The 17801-nt window shown below is 42.2% G+C and overlaps 1 protein-coding gene across 3 annotated transcripts in view; it reads right to left on the bottom strand.

The window, feature by feature from the left end:
• Positions 1 to 17286, bottom strand: part of PIK3R1 (phosphoinositide-3-kinase regulatory subunit 1) — a 76104-nt gene extending 58818 nt beyond the window's left edge. For 2 of the 3 annotated variants that reach the window (XM_039544049.1, XM_039544051.1), the window contains exons 1-2: positions 17181 to 17286; positions 11530 to 12422 (exon numbers count right to left, since the gene is read on the bottom strand). In XM_039544049.1, the coding sequence (XP_039399983.1) occupies positions 11530 to 11863 (334 nt within the window). In that variant the 5' untranslated portion in view covers positions 11864 to 12422; positions 17181 to 17286. Of the gene's footprint in view, positions 1 to 11529; positions 12423 to 12531; positions 12611 to 17180 lie in introns of those variants that run through there. The other variant, XM_039544050.1, reaches the window with a different exon arrangement.
• Positions 17287 to 17801: the final 515 nt, after the last annotated feature.

Below are 17801 nucleotides of genomic sequence, written 5' to 3'. Positions count from 1 at the left end.
AAAACAAACAGCAAGATATAAGAAGGCAAATGTAATAAATACATGCGAAGGGGGGAGGGATAGCTCAGCAGTCTGAGCATTGGCCTGCTAAACCCAAGGTTGTGAGTTCAATCCTTGAGGGGGCCACTTAAAGTTCTGGGGCAAAATCAGTACTTGGTCCTGCTAGTGAAGGCAGGGGGCTGGCCTTGATGATCTTCCAATTCTATGAGATAGGTATAGCTCCATATGTTAAAGTTACAAAATGCTCTTTTAACTATAAGTTATGACAGTTTTAATAGTTCTTTTTAAATTAAAATGTGCAAACAGAAATCAGTCTTAGGGTATGGCTACACTTGCAGTCGTACAGCACTGCCATGGGAGCGCTCCCACAGCAGCGCTTTGTAGTGCAAGTGTGGTCACGGCACCAGCGCAGAGCTCTCCCAGCGCTGCAGGTACTCCACCTCCCGGTGGGGATTATCTTACGGCACTAGGAGCCGCGCTCCCAGCGCTGGGACACTGTTTACACTGGTGCTTTGCAGCGCTGTAACTTGCTGCGCTCAGGGGAGTGTTTTTTCACACCCCTGAGCAAGAAAGTTGCAGCCCTGTAAAGCGCCAGTGTAGCCAAGGCCTTAATAACCAAACAGTAGGATATTAATTTCAATTACATTACTAAATAAAACTTAAGATTACATTTTTTTCTTCCCTTCAGTGTCAAAATAATGTAATTAAGTTCTCAAGCTTAGGGTGATTTCAATCTAATGACCAAAGTACATAAGGCCTCTCACTATTCTTAAGTACTTATCATGCAATTGTCCTTCTTGTTCCTAGCTATTAAAATAATGTAATTCGTCAGATTTCAGCCTGTAGGCTGATTTCATGGTAGTTTATCATGGAAACCAGCTTGGAAGAAAGATATACATGTGAAAGATTTGATGGCCAGCTGTATTGCTAACATCTGTGTTCTTTCACACAAGAAAATGTGGATGTGCAATTGGCACCATACAACTATTTAAGAGGGTATGGTCATTTGCTGGTGGTACAGAATTATTCTTTCTTGGCAAGTACTCAACAGCTGTAAAACACCATGTGTTGCTGAATCTCAAAGTTTTAATTTTCTCATGTACAACCTAAATGAAAAGCATTTACTAGTCTAGTGTCTGTTTCAGACAGCCATGAGTTATAGATGCTAGAACAGATTACGATGATCCTGATTAAGATGAGGAGGCCACTTGGTATTTGCCAAAGTTTAAATCTGCTGTGCGTGTGAGACATATGGAGCTATTAAAAGTAGTGAATGGGTAGTACAAAAGGCTGAAAGATTAGTCAAAATGATTGTTTTGTACTTTTAAAGCACAACCATAATGAGCTAAATAATAGTACAGATTTGACTAAAATAGCATCAAAATAACTGCAGAACCAAACTAACAGGTGAGTATTCCTTACAGCATAAAACATGTACTGTAGTTTCTTTGTCAACCTGGGTTTTTGCAATACTAGCATGTTTACTTCCCTCTACCAGCCAGTGGGGTCAGGCAACAATCATGTACCTCCCCATGTCTTAGTGTTTAACATACAATTTAAGCTCAATTTTACAAATATACCATTATACTTTGTGCAATGCAAATACAACTTGAAAACTAACCAATTCAGCATAAAATCTCTGATCACTGAACAATTACCAGCTGCACTAGCACGCACAAACATAAAAATGTATAGATTACTGGATTTAAGGAGTCATTTTTCTTGTTTTGAATAAAACAAGAACATTGTTAAGACAAAAAAATCCTACAAGTCTACTAAGGACACAATTTCCATATTCTTTTAAAAAAATATCTAAGCGGTTTGTGAAAAATTAAGCATGATTACTCTTTGAGCTAATTAAAAAGGGCACTTGAAGACAATGTCCTTTGACAACTATCTGTTCAGCATTTCACATTAACTGCAAGAATGGGTCACAGACAGACTAGCTTCCCTCATGCTAGACATTTGTCTTTATGATTTTTATTACATTACAGAGCTCATGGCATGTGAAATGGAGGGCAATTATTCAACAGTATCCACAAAGAAAATCAAGAAGAAAAATCTGCCCTGACTGTAGTGACTTGCACACAGAGTGTAAGCCAAGGCAGAATTTGGCACAAGAGGCCATTTATATCATCATGTAGTAGGCCAACTGCCTTGATCCTATGGAGAAAAAGGCTCACAAAAATGCCTGACGATGGAAAAACTGACATTTTCCCCAGTATTTGTTGTATTAAAATATTTTGCATAGTAAGGCAACACATTTTTGAGGCACAAACAAACAAAATACACAAGAGCACTTCAGACTTGGAGGTGGGGGAAAAAAGCCACACACACACACACACTCTCCTGTGAAAAGCTTTTTTTGAGACCAGAAGCCAGCAATCCCATATGAAAAGTAGCTTTTCAGAAGTTGAACTTTGGTTCTTATCTTTTTCAATCTTTACCATAACAGCCAACTGCTTGGCCTTGTTGCTATGCTGCAAGGACCTGACAACTACACTAGCCTTTCTAACTTGCAGATGATCATGACGAAATACAAAGCACCTAAGAAGCCTCCAACAATTTTCAGAGTAGAACTGTTCTGCAAAATATACAGCTATTTTGTATACTCAGATTGCATTATTTTGTACACTTTGTTTTTAGCAACTCCATCTAAAATCAACAGCCCAACAAGTGTCTCTCACAACAGGTACCATCTGCAGATAGAGCTCCCCTCTTAATCATTTTATAAACTAACGGAGGGGATATTTTCACCTTTTTATTTTTAAATCGGAGGAAGAAGCAAAGAAAAGCAAGAAGATATAAAAGATTCATTGCTATGAAGTTTCAAGGGCCCATATAATTTAATAGTTAAGAAACTAGGCACTTGGCAAGGCAACTTTCTTCAACTATTAAATGCAGTTTTAGAAAACATTAAACTACAACTAACCAAATCTAATGTGGGTCAATAGTCAAGAGCCATGGTCAATAAAATGACACCTTCCTACTCCGGGCAAGCCATTTCCTCTTGTTTTAACTACAGTTAGCACTGTAGAGTCACTATAGCTGTGAAAGTAAGCCGTGTTCTGTTCTGCCTCTGCTAGGTGGCAGACTGGAGAACCTTCATTCCTGTTCATGATGTAACAGGTAGTAAACTTGATACATTGGCTGATCTGGCAGTTAGAAAATGTTTAGATTTGTAAACTAATGAAGTCACCGATGCACTACCACATTATCGTTTTACTGTCATGTTTCTGGTTACAGCAGCACGGTAAGTCAAACATTTAATCCTGGGGGAATTCTGAACCAAAAAATTAAAAAGTCTAGACACAATATTTTAAAGTTGTGAAAACTTTGTCAAAATAACACTATTTAATCACACCAGTTTCAATTATTTTGTAATTTATTTCAAAATACTTATCAGCAACTGTGTCTAACAATAGAGACAAAAAAAATCCCTCAGCAGTAGAGAGCTAAGGACACCTCTATGACAACCCAGCATCTGCTTCTCTGCCCCGCCCCCCAGCCCAGCAGGGGAGCCAGACACCCACACCCCCTCCCCCAGAACCCAGCTGTGCCTCCCCAGCCCAGACTCTCACACCCCTTCCCCACAGAACCCAGGATCCAGAAAGAGAAACAGCCTTTTTCTGTTATGTGCAGAAGAAAAGGAAATTCTGCACATAACATTAATTTCTGCACAAATTGTACATTGCACAGTGGTGCAGAATTCCCCCATAAGTAAACATTTCAAAAATGAAGCTCACAACTCTCAGGTTGTTATGACCAGTATTAAGGCACCAGGAGCAATCTTGACAACTTCCTAGAAGCCTTCATTTAACTGGCAAATACATTAACTGAATGAGATAAAGACTCTTCCCTTCTCCTGACAATTTCCTTCTTTTTCCACCGCATGGTAGGGTTGCTAGGTGTCACGTTTTCAACCAAACACCTGGTCGAAAAGGGTCCCTCTCTACCCTGGTGAAAATGAGCGAGTGAGTGAGGGTCGGGGAGAGCAAGCAACAAAGGGAGTGGGGATGGAGTGAGTGGGGTGGGGCCTCAGAGAAGGGGCGGGGCAGGGATGTTCAGTTTTGCTCAGTCAGAAAGTTGGCAACCCATGATCTATTTCCTCCACACCTTGCAGAGGAGGATGGACTCTCATCCTCAAAGAGGGTGTTTGTGTAGGGGAAAAGGAAGGAAGGAAATAATGAGCGTTTGGCATCTCCTCTCCCCACACCACTAGGGTTTATCTGCTCACTCTTTCCTCGGCTGCCAGCAGAAAGTGCTGAGGTCTTGTTCCCTTCAGCTTTCCAGTGCAGCAACGCAAGTGGAGCACCAGATCAACATTATTTCTGAATAGAGGAATCTTAGAACTTTGCAGTCTCACAGCTCATACAGCATCAAGATCTGTACAGCTGAGCTTGCATGTCATCAGATAGCCATCACTTCTCTAGGAAGTGATGCTCCAAGCATACTTCTCATATGCCCCTTACTTTGAAGGACATTACTCATTTTAGTCCCCAAGTTACCTATATTCCACACAAAATGTCTCCCTCGTTGCTATTATTGAACATTATTTACATTGGAAAGAAATAATTGCATTAAGGTTAATTAAAATAAAGGAATGAATCCTACAGCATTTTAATTTTAGGGCATAAATAAAGTTTTTAGTCTCCCTCCATTTTGGTCTTTGCCACGCACTGCATCCCACACTTGGTCATCGACAGGTTAAGCAGTATGGGGAAAGGGAGTCCCAACACTTTGTGCCATGGGCCATTGTGGTGGGGTGTGCACCCCACTCAGGCCCTGAAGGGGTTAATGTGGGCCTGAGAGGTCAATTATAGTGTCTGGCTGCACCTGGAGGGAACACCAGGCTTAATTGAACATGAAGCCCAGGTGGGCAGGAGCAGGCTGGTTAGCATAAAGCCAGGAAGTCGAGAGCAGAAGGCGGCTGCGAAGAGGGAGGGTGCCGTCACTCTCTGGGACCAGAGGGGGGGGGGAGAGGAGAATAAGCCCTGGGATCCTAGCCCTGGAAGAAGGGTCAATCCCAGAGGAATTGTGGGGAAAGAATGCCTGAGAGGGCTCAGTAGGAAGAGCCTAGGTAAACAACAGCAAGGAGTACAACTGGGCAGATCTGGGCTGCTCATTATTGGGTTCCAGCCCAGGGACCCTCTGTAGAGAGCTCTTAGGAAATAGCAAAGTATTGTTGGAGATGCCAGCTGGGCAGCTAGTCTGGAGGCATTTTGTTATCCTCAGAGGACTATATAATGTCCTGGCCGGATGACTGAGTCACAAAGAGGGAGCACCCTGAATCGAGGAGAGAGAGAGAGAGAGAGAGAGAAGGGTCACAGTGTGAGTAGCCAATGGAAGAGGGCACCACACCATGCATGAGCTGGTCTCCAGAGGAAGGCACCAGGAGGTTCCCCCTACAATGAGTATACCCCATCACAGCCATTGTGTTTGACCTGCTGATTTGTATCTATATAGCAGGACAGAGAATGAAGGGTTTAAAAATCTATGCTGAATTTCTGTGATGACGCTGAACGGCCTCTACTCGTGATTATTAATGCTTTGCATACCTTTTGAGCGAGTTCATTGTTAACAGATGTGACAGTTTCAATTGAACAGGAAGTAACCAAGCTTTTTAGAACAGTAAAACAAGTGAAACAAATGGCTACAGTGAAATTCTGGTCTGAGTTTGCAGAATGAGGTGGGCAATTTTTAAAAATGAGGACAATTTAGCATATAAAATTCAATCTGAAAACATTTCTGTAAATTAATGAAACTTCAGAGTCTAAGATCCACTTTCAGCAAACTGATTCAGATATGCATAAATTATATTCTATGAATACATTTGGTCAGATAAGAGCTGAGTCAAAAAAAAAAACAGGGAACTTAACAGGGCTACAAGTAACCTGTTAATTTTGGAATCAGAGAAGGATTTGTAGGGCAAAGGAAGGGAATCGCTCGCCTAAGCTGTAAACATGAACTTATTATGTCATGGATTCTCCAGCCTGCTAAGGCTATTTTGCAATGTGTAAACATCAAGAGGGCTACAGATGGCTAAGAGAAAATCCCCACTGTGCTGGGGAACATTCCCCTGGTGGAAGTGGCTCTGCTATCTACATCAAGAGGGCTACAGATGGCTAAGAGAAAATCCCCACTGTGCTGGGGAACATTCCCCTGGTGGAAGTGGCTCTGCTATCTACAGTGCATCCCTATGCCTCCCTTTTTCCTCCATACACCAGGTGCATGTCAGGGCAGGAACTCTGTACCAGTGGCATAAGGGAAGGCTGGCTCTGTGCAGCACAGCCCTGAGCGGCACTGAATCAGCTCCTCCTGCCACCCTTCCCCCAACCATGATCCCACCCAGATGCAGTAGAAAAAATCAACCCCATGCAAATCAAACATGTCCTGAATTCAGAGAAATTGGAAGGAGGAGGGAAGATATGCACAATGAAAAGTCCTAAAATTTCATGTAACTAACCAGAATTCCGGCCCTCCCCATTCTCCTATAAATAACTTAAATGGGACAGTCAGTTCAAATGGTGCCCAAATTATAGTTTAAGTTTAGTAAAAACTGCTTTTACAGAATGTAAAATTGACAAATATTCTAATATCTTTATTATTCAAAATTATAAGCTTTCTATGCAGTTTATAAACAAAAGGCTCTGATACTGCAAATGTTAGAAGTAATTTTAATTTTACTCACACTATTACATTTAATAGGACTACTAACATGTGCAGTTATTCATCTGGGCCAAAAACGGTGGCTATGGTCTAGTGCAGGTGTCAGCAGCCTTTCACAAAATGGTGGGCCGAGTCTTCATTTATTCACTCTAATTTAAGGTTTTGTGTGCCAGTAATATATTTTAACGTTTTTAGGTGGTCTCTATCTATAAGTCTGTAATATATAACTAAACTATTGTTTTATGCAAGGTAATAAAGGTTTTTAAAATGTTTAAGAAGTTTCATTTAAAATTCAATTAAAATGCAGTGGCCAGGACCCAGGCAGTGTGAGTGCCACGCATGCCATAGGTTGCCTCCCCCTGGTCTAGTGCATGGAAACCTGAAAGTGAAGTTGACTAGAAATTGAATAGAATGAGAAAAATACAAAAACAATAACAAAAAAATAAAATGTAAATAGCCAAACAGATTATTAAAAATTCTCTCAACTTTAGACACTGGCAGATTAAAAATTAATTTTAAGGAACTGGTATGGTACAAAAAACTGTCTTTCTGATAAGCTCACTAAAACTACTATCATTGTGTCAATATACATACACAGTTGGCTCAAATTACAGAACAAATAAAAAGCACAGACTATAGACAGACTGCTGCAGTAAAGAAAGATGCCATTATTTCCAATTCCCCCACCAGTCTGTCACTTTGATTTACAGCCGTTTCAAACTGTTAAGCAATGAAAATATAAACTTGACCAAATACAGTCAAGCAAGTTTCTCAGCAAGCATTAATATATTCAAAATGCATTCTAGGAGTGTGCAGAGCAATACTTTATCATCCTGGGAAGAATCTCATTGGCTTGCTGCCATGGTAGTTTGGATTGTAGACAATACTAACTATTCCATTCCCTGCAGCAAGTTTTAAACCAGAACAAGCCATCTGAAAATCAAATGCATTTTTAACTACTCTACTCTTATTTTCATCTCCCCTTTCACCTTCAGGTCTCATTCCAGTGACACCCTTTGCCTCCCCTCCCCCTTTTTTTGTCCAAATGACTTTTTTCTTGTGTTTATATTGAACATTAGTTTCTATCCCCTCCTTTCAGTTTGATTTCCCCCTTCCCCTCAACCCATTCTCTTTTGTCTCCAGTATTTGGTGCACATACTCAGACCTTACTTTTTTAAGAAGTTTGTATGGTGTGTTTTATTTAACAAAAAAAAAAATCCCTTTTCAATCTTTACTTTTTTCAAATTTGTCTCAAGTGAACATACAAACTTAACTCTTCACACTGCCACTTGACGTTCAAAGTTGTGTTTCCCTCACAACTGTGCAGAGAACGCCATTCAATGATCGTTACATGCTAACTGTATAGTCAACTATTACAAGATACACAGAAACCCCTGAATTCAAAGAAGTCTTGGGGAAGTAAAGAATTTTTACCAGGAAGTTACAGGTCTAGGACTGCAAAAATGATTTTTAAAAGTTTCTGCAAAACCTCACTCTGGCTGTTGGCCAATCTCCTTTCAAATTATTAAATTCTCTGTTAAAATTTGGCACGTTTTGCAGTTCTAAGTCACCAGAGCTCCAAGGTAATCAAAGAATTCTAATCTTGCATTTAATTAATACTCCGGCTTGAGGCAAGAGCTAGGGGAGATTCTGCCACTGGAGCTCTGGGCACTGTCCCACTCAAAAGGGAGATACTTATTTTCGTCTGGGATTTTTCCCAGCACAGTGCACTCATACAACAAACCAACAATGGGCTCTAAGGCAAAGGCAGATTTTCACTGAACAGCCGGAGTCATAGCTTGCAGAAGTGTCCATAATGAGCACATTCCATAAGGGGCTCCAAAGCATCAACATTAGCTGTGTGACTTCTCTGAAAAGTTTGACAGCCACTACACAGCTCTGAGGGTAACTTTCTAAATTGCCCTAACATAAGTGTGGACGAGACCTGTGGAGCTCAGGCAAGTTACTGCACACCCCCTACATTTCTGACTCAGCAATCACTGCCCGTTAATGGTGACTGCCTCAGCACGTAATGCAATAAATGTATTCTACTCCTAGCCTGATGCATTTTCAAATGAACACTGCCTGCTACCTGTGTTCAGAGTGCTGACTTCTTGTTTTTACTGCCCATCCGAGTAAGTTATTCTGCAGGCAACACGTTTAGAGCAGAAATAACCAATCTTGACTAGACTTGTAGTCACATCAAAATCAGCATGGTCCAGTTGCCAAAAAAACAATGAAAGGTTGGGACTTTGAAAAGTACCTACTTGAGTCAGGAACTTAAAGCTCATTTGCAAAAGTAAGTTAGGCTCTTCCGATCTTAAATCCCATTGAAAGCCAATGGGATTTAGAAGGCTGGAGCAGATTAAATATTTAGATGCCTAAAGATACAGATAGGATGCCTAATGGGATTTTCAAAAGTGTTTAGACACCCAACGCCCACTGAAATCAATGGGAGTTAGGGCCCAAATCCTTAAAGATACGTTGGCATTTATCTGCCTCTTAGGTGCCCACATTCACCATTTAGGCACCACTGACATTTTCATAGGCACCAGCATCTAAGTTCCCAAGGCACCTAAGTCAACCTCTGTAAAGCCACCTGAGCGCTGATGCTGTTCCACAGCCAAAGAGGGGCTTGGAGCCATGGCTTAAGTCTAAGCCCCGGAGACACCAAAATAGGATTCTTAAAGTAGGCAGGGGAACACTTATCTCACCAGTGGGGCCCAATCCTGTAGGCATGCTCAGAGCCTAATACCTGTTACCTGTCAACCCCTGCATCAGGAAGGTCAGAGGCAGACTACCAATAGGCACAGGGGCAGCAAAGCACATGCAGAAAAGGCAACGAGGGCACACAGCAAGCATAAGACAGGTTTCAAGCACAAGCAGGAGATACAGCTCTGGATGCTAGGGCATGGGCTACCTAAAAGCTGACCCGGCTTAGGTGCCTAACTCCAGAAGATTCACAGCTGATGATCTTGAGTGGAGAGGTGGTGATCTCTGGCCCATCAGCCATGTGCCCCAGGTCAGCCACTTAGATGCCTAAGCCCTTCTTCCCACCACTTCACTTCTGAATGGCTTAGGAAAGTTCATGCCCAGGTGGTCAGCTTCTGAAAATCCCTTTCTAGGTGCCTAAACTCTCTTCATGTATTGTATGGGAAGCTGGGTGCCTAGCCTGGGGCAGGTCACCTAGGGATTAGGCATTACAACAATGAGCAGAGCAAAGCATAAGTAGTTTTAAAGACTTGGGCCTGGGTGCTTTTGAAAATCCCACTAGGTGACTAAATACTTTGAGTGATTTAGGCACTTTGGGCCAGAATTTAAAAATGGGATATAGACGCTTTTAAAAATTTTACCCAGGGTCTAAGTCCCTATGATCAAAACACTAAGTTACAAGTAATTCATAAATATTTGAGGATGAGTTACTGTGAAGAATAAGTCATGCGAGTTCTTTATTAAGCCTCCACCACATTTCAGAAGTGTGTCTTAGAAATTCCCATTTAGTTATATACAATTTTCTGAATTCCCTTTCTGGTCATTGTAGATTATCAAAGCAGCTACGTATAAACAGAGCCTCATAACCAGTTTTCATCCCACTCCATCCGATTAACTGATGTCACGATTCTGAACACCACCACCTCCATGGTAGCACAATGTGATGTCATTGTATATGATGATTGTGCCACCATACAAATCAGGGTGATCTAAACAAAAATGCTACTACATGTAGTTAATTACTGGTAAAAACAAACAAAACAGAATAAAAAGGAAACTGTTGCAGAAATGCTTTAAAACAAAAAAAATCACTAAGTAATTGTTCTGTATCTGAAATAAGAACTAATGCAAAAAAAATGTCCTTTAATTTAAATATCAAAATACTGTCTGCTGGGCTTACCTGGTTTCTTTTGGTTTAAGGCAAATATCTAAGACTATGTCTACAGTGACCTTATAGTGGCACAGCTATACCGCTGCAGCTGCGCCACTGTAATATCTCCCGTGTAGCTGCTCGATACCGGCAGGAGAGAGCTCTCCTGCCTGCATAATTAAGCCACCCCCAATGAGCAGTGGTTGCTATGTAGGCAAGAAACACTCTCCCACCAACATAGTACGGCTGACAACAACGCTTTTGTGGGCGAGACTTTTGTTCATCAGGGGTGTGGTTTTTTTCACATCCCTGACCAACAAAAAGGTTTTGCTGACAAAAGTGTTAGTGTCAACATAGCCTAAAAGTCTGAATCTTAGTAGGTAGATTAGACAAATCACCTTGACAGAGGTATTTACTTACAATTTTCAATTAAAACTCCTTCCAATGTCAGCTACGGACCACAGGCCAAATCCTACCTTCATTCTGACCACCACGTTGCAGAAGTTAAGGAAGAATGTGCTTAAACGTAAGAAGTTCTTTCTCCTTTATACAGAACTAAACTTGACACTTTCTGGACAGGGGACACAGTAAAATAACTGGAGTGTCTTCTATGATCAAGCTATTACTTATTTTATAAATATCTGATCTTACAATAAGAGAAAATGTTAGATATAACCCTGGGTGAAAATATTTCTATATTTGAAGACATTAACAAAATAATTTTACAGTGGGAATGCAATATTTGCAGAGAACTCCTGCTAGTGAATTGGATGCACCAAAAATGGAAAAACTGCCTTCAGCTTTTTAAAACTTAACAAAACAGCAATATCTGCTCATTCTCCATATGAAATCTTTATAGGATTTCTATAAATTGCTGACTACAGTACATTCGCCAGGTAGTCCTATACACAAACATATTTAAATGAAAACTGTGGAACAGAGAAATCTGATGAGAAAAAAGTCACAAGAAAAACAATTATTGAGCTAACAGCACTAACCTTGCTGCTCACTGTCTGCTTCAACTTTTGCAGAACTTGGTGCTACAGGAAGGGGTCGAGGAGGACGAGGCTTCGGAGTCGGGGGAGATATTTTTTTTCTTCCAATATATTCTACGTAAGTTCCTGGAAAATCCCCCCTCTCCCCTGTGGTTTCATTACAGCCGTTCAACCAACCAATTTCCTCAGGCTTCGCTTCTTCCCCTTCACTAAATCCAAGTGCTACTAAGGTACCTTTATTCACAGTTAATATATCCCCTAAGTGCAAGTCAATGTCTTCTTCTCGCTCTTTTTTGTAGTCATATAAAGCTCTGTACTGGTATCCTTCTGCACTCATCTTGGCAAATATTTTAACATTCAATAATGTAATTAAACAATAACAAAACTCAAGTTGTCCAGATTAATCTTTATGTACAAACAGATTAAAAATGTACTAAATGGGATAGTTAAAATGTCAATAGGAATTCCTAAAGAATACAATCCTCCAAAGATTCAAAAAGCACCAGGATCTGGTATTATGTTGCTGATGTGTTCCACTTCTTCAAGTCTAGATCAATATTCTTCCAATTAATTCCTTTTCTGAGTTTCCTGGCACTCCTGAGACCAAGAATTCAAGCTGAATTTTACAGCCTGTTACACCTTCTTCTGATGTACTTGCCATAGAACACGAGGGAGGGATAGCTCAGTGGTTTGGGTTTAGCAGGCCAATGCTCAAAGTTGTGAGCTCAATCCTTGAGAGGGCCATTTAGGGATCTAGGACAAAATCAATACTTTGTCCTGCTAGTGAAGGCAGGGGACTGGACTTGATGACCTTTCAAGGTTCCTTCCAGTTCTATGAGATTGGTATATCTCCATATATTTAACATCCGTTAGTGAGCTCTGCACACATGCTGTACCTAGAAATAGAAGAAAAACAAAAACACAAAGATTCATGACATTGTTTCAGACTTCATTAAGCTTGCAAGACTTCAACGATGTTGCATTTAAGTTATATGCAAGACATACTTCTCAAAACATCGGACAGGTCCTACATTCCCACGGAAAGGCCGAAAAGAGGGTCAAAGTCACACCAAAACTATGGCCATTTAACATGCTAATTTTCTAAAGTCTTATCTGGTCAGAAGAGATCAATTTAGTCCTTCAGTCAAATAGGAGGTATGTCCTTCTGAACCTCCATGTCTCAAGACACACGGCATACACTATGGATACTGGGGGACATGTAGAGGCTCCACACTTCTTCCCTCAGCACACTGTCTAACCTGGCAGCAGGACTCCATCTAATGCCTTTCTGCTAGCACATCACAGGAGATATGCCAGGACAGAATAGGAACCCACTAGAATTAGTGATGACATGGTCAGAATTCATGTCCAGGGTATTCCCCTGAGGTTTTAGCAGAAAATGAGGATGTGCAGAATTGTTTTCCTGTAACCCCAGGGACCTCCATACATGCTTGCATAGAACAGCTTACTTGCTGTTTGAGAAACAGCCGAGGGAGGAAGGAGGGTGACGAATGATGCTACTTTGACTAAGATTCCCTTCCTCCAACAAATTGTTTGGGCCCTTTTAGCACAGCTTCCTTTAATTTTCATGCTCTGTGCAATAGAAGTCAGAAGTAATCCTTCCCTCTCTCAATTTTTCTTAAGTTATGCTACTTTGTGGTTTTGGTTAGGTGAGGGTCTTCCCTCTCAATTTTTAATTTGTTTTTCCAGTGGTAAAGGATGTTACTCAGCAACTGAAAATGACACACACAGACCACCTAAGAAGGAGCAGTTGAGCAGCGTTGCAAGGGTGGGTACTTAAATTACTTAATACAAGAAACTATTGGTCTGAAAGTTCAATCAAGTCTAACTAGAAAGCAATGAGTAAAAAACACTGTTGAAAAATAACCTTTTAATATACACTAACAAGATAGACAGAACAACAGAATCCTTTAAAACTTTATTATTTCAACTGTTATTCCTTTGCATCTACTTGCGTCCAATCATAACTTGAACGGCTGTGTTGGGATACCAAAGAGCGCAAACTATTCAGTGTTGCACTGAAAAACTTTTAAAACGCAGCACAATAGAAGTCTTAAGAATTATATAATATGAGTAGGCAATAATGTTAGTGTATTGAAGTGCTGTGCAAGTGTAAGAAATGGTTATAAACTAGTTTAATGTAGTAGAAAAAAATCAAGACTGAATAGTCCTATAACGGAAAGAAGAATGTGAGAACAAAGGGCCAGATTCACTAGTATGTTAGAAAAATTTTGCCCTGCTCAGGTAGCATGAAGTTGCCCTAAGCCCAATTTAACTGGGCACTGCTGGATTCATCCCACATAGTAGAATTCTCAAGAGACATAGTGGCTGCTGCATCACCCTCCATCCCAGCTACCAAGGGAGGGGGAACATAAAATCCTTGCTCCTGGTAATTTCTGGCTGCTATAATGGCACCTGGAGACTAGCACACCATTGCAGTTGGACCGGGAAGGAGTTATTGAAGCCACACTTGCACATAACTAGTGGCCCAAACAATGACAGAGAAGTTGCAGTTAGCATGCCGGAGTAGAGGTGGTGTCTGCCAGGAATAACAGCTTCCACAAGGCTAGACCACAACATCAGTCAATTTTGGGTGGAGGGACAGCAGCCATTTTGTCCCGCTACCAAAGTTCCTCACATAAAGCCCAGTCAGTCTTTATACACTGATGTGCAAACCTGGTTAAAGAGTTTAAAAAAACAGCAATAAATGAGTCTTCGATATTAGTTTGGCTGTACAGCAACACTCTCTTTAGAAAAATCAACGGTGTCACCAGTTCTTTATTTTGTCCAGTTCAGATGTTACATAAATAAATATTCCAAATGGAGTTATATTGTCTCTATCTTCAGACATCTGAGTTAAAAATAAACAGCTAAGAGACTGCCTTAATTATTATTCAGCTAGGGGAGTTTAAAAGGAGAAAAAAAAAAAAGACATACCATTGGCAAGAAACAATGTTATATTTAGGGAGGAAATATGAATGAATAGCCAGGTGGCAGACGAGGTGGAGTAGGGCGCGATGGGGTAGAAGGAGGATTATAAACATACCAAATGCTAATTTGTTCTATTTGCAGCCTAAGGGCTTGATCCTGAGGAGACAGGAGTACTTGTAACCCTTATCAATCCCAAATTCTCGGCAGAATTCCACTCATTCTATGATGTGCCTTGTGTTGTGCTAACAACACTTACTTAAAATTCAACTCTAGATTGCTAGAGGTTCCTACACATCATCCTCCACTCAGATTTTTAGCTATTTTTCCCCACATCCAAAAAATAATGTTCTGGCACCCACACCTGTGGTACCAAAGCATTTCCTCCCACAGCAGCATTCCTCTGTTGACTAACTAAAAAGGAAAATGTATCTGCCTTCCACCCCCGTGAATAAATGCTGCTTTCAATCTTTGCCAGGCTGGAGGGAGACTTGCTTCAATTTGCTCATGTTCACATATATCCACAAAATACTTCTATATCATCAGGGTAACAAAAATCCATTCCCTCCCTGCCCTCAATAGACTACACACAAGATACAACTGTTCCTATCATACATGCATTCATCTGACATTTCTTTCCAAAGATTCCCTAATCCACTGTGGGGAAAAAAAAAATTCCTAGAAAAAATGTGCCCAGCATAAAAACTTTCCTTCTTTAATTATCACATGAGCTTTGTCAGCAGACCAGATCAAAAAATTTAGAGATGCAGTGCAATGCACTGAAAGAACTGAAATAGAAGTTTATCAATGGATATTTGCTTGACTAACTTCTCCCCACTAGGTGTCTACAAGGTGCAATTCAAATTTCAGTTATCTCTACAATGAAAGTGTGATGCTACTATTCGCTAAATAAAAATAAGCAAGATAAGTAGTTTGTTTGGATGTTATTTTGCTAAAGAAAAGAAAGTTAATATAATAAACCAATGAAGTATCATAAAATGTATTGTGTATGATTTATCACACCATTTATAATGCTTTATCCTTAGATGAAGCAGTTTAAGAATCTGTGGTTTCCTGCACTGAATTAATTCAAATATTTCTACACAGACAAACTATGTTGATCAATCCCAGATTCCAGCAAGGAATGTCATTCTGAAATTTAAGCAGACATTCCATCAAGTATTATATATACAATGACCGCAAGGCCATGCTGGAGATAAATGACAGCATCTTGGATTTTTTAATTTAATTTTGGGGGGGGGGGTATTTTTACCAACTTATATTGCAGTCAGACCTAAGTGTCTTTCCATCCTATTAAGAGGAAGGATAAGTAATCCCCTCTGGAATCCTCCTCTGACAGGCAGTTAAGAGGTCACCCATAGACTGAAATCACTTCTGCAAGGAAATCAGCGTTCCATCAGTGTAGGATTGGGGGACAGACTAATAATTGTCAGCACAACATACTACAAGTACAGCCACTGCGTGGAGGCAGGGATTTGGCAACCAAGTGTACTTTTTCCTCCCACTTATGGACCAGAATCCTTGAACCATTAGATTGTTTCTACAAAACCAGACAGGAAAGTCACAATACACTTAACAAAAGCTATTCTTTCTTCAAATACCATCATTAAGATTCAGAAAGCAATACAGTTTCTCAAAGCAGTATAAAATATTCCCATACCAAGCTGCTAAATGTCTCCAGTGAAAAAAGTTTGGTGTAGAAATCTGTATATAAACTTGCTAAATTGAGGATATTAGTTATATTACTAAGTAACTCTGAAAGGGTTTTTTAAATATAAGGGGAAAGTTTTGAGAGATCACAGGGAAAGAAAGGCAAAGCATAGTTCTTACCATAAATCTCCTAACATAATGCAAGTAAATATTAATTTATTTTTAAAGTTTCTAAACACAGTCCGTTTAAAAAAATAAGGAATAAATGCATTATGTACATATCCCCCAGAGTTCTAATGAAAATAAAGAAATGGGGCAGTATTTCATGTGAAGTTGTACAGATTGCTCATATTGGCCACGAATAAGAGATTGAATACTGACATTTAAATCTAAAATTGTAATGTTATGAAAGCTTTTCAACAATATAAAAATTTAACATCTTGCTATGCTCAGACACCACACACTGTAACAGTATCACTGAAGTAGGAAGTGCCGTCCACTTTTTAGTTTGCTAAATCAGCCAATTCCTTTATTAAAAAACGAATCACTAGTACGGTGTGGGGACATCATGCCTGCTTTGGTTCCAAGTTAATAAACTCGGAAGTTTAAAAGTTGGGAGCGTCCTGCGATCCCCTCTCCCTTCCCCAAGCGCCGGTGCAAGTCGCGGCACGGTCGAACAGGGGAGCAGGCTGCACAAGCCGCTGCACACAAAGAGCCAGGCTGGCTGCACAGGGCAAACTCCGGTCGCTCTCTCGCTATCTCGGCCACGGGCAGGACTAACTAAGGGCTAAGCTAGGGTTTAACAGCCCGCCGCGAGGGCACAGGCCGCCTGCGGCACAGTCCCACCGCGCTGCACTGGGCAGCGCTTCCTGCCCTGCCTGACACCACCCCCGGGTCGCGGGGCTCAGAGCCTGCCCTGCTGCGAGAGGCCCCGGCCGTGCAGGAAGGAGCCCAGCGCCCGGCTCGCTCGGGCAGCTCTTCCCCGGGGCTGGGGCTGCGGCTGGCAGGCGGGGCCGGGCGCGTACAGCCCTTACCGTCCGCAGCGGCTCCGCGCCGTCCCCCGCTCCCTGCGGCCGGGAGCCCGCTCCAGCCCCGGCACCGCCGTTGCGTCCCGCTCGGCTCCAGAAGCTCCACTCGCCGCCCCAGCGCCCCTCCGCTCGGTGCCCCCGCCCGGCCCGGCGTGCGCCCCGCCTCCCCACGCCCGGCCAACCCGCTCCGGCTGCGAGGGCCGGGCACCGCCCACCCGCCCGCGCTGTCATGCGGCGGGCAGCCTCTGCGCTGGCCGCCGACCCGGGCGCCTGCTGGGTCCGGCACAGGTCCCGCCGCCGCCGCGCTTCCACCCGGGGGCTTCTCCCGGCCGGCCGGGCGCCCCCCGGAGCCGCTCGCCCCGCCTGCCCAGAGACCCCCAGCAGCCCCGAGAGGGCGCAGAAGGAAATCAAGGCCCGCAGCTGCCACTCGGTTACCTTACCCCGCAGGGACCCCGGGGCCCGTTGGCTTTTCCTGGCCCTAGGGACAAAGCCGGTTAGGATGCGGGGGGCTGCCGGGGCAGCCTAGTTGTGACTGTTGTGCCTGCCCCGCAGTGTGCGCGGCGCTGTACACACAGCCGCAGCCCCCAAGGCAGGCCAGTGGCAGTGTGAATCCAACTCAGTGCAGCA

The sequence above is a fragment of the Mauremys reevesii genome, linkage group 6, assembly GCF_016161935.1.
Source record: "Mauremys reevesii isolate NIE-2019 linkage group 6, ASM1616193v1, whole genome shotgun sequence".
NCBI classification, from domain to species: Eukaryota; Metazoa; Chordata; order Testudines; family Geoemydidae; genus Mauremys; species Mauremys reevesii.
Note: the sequence above shows the minus strand (reverse complement) of the source record. Positions and strands in the feature narration are given on the sequence as shown.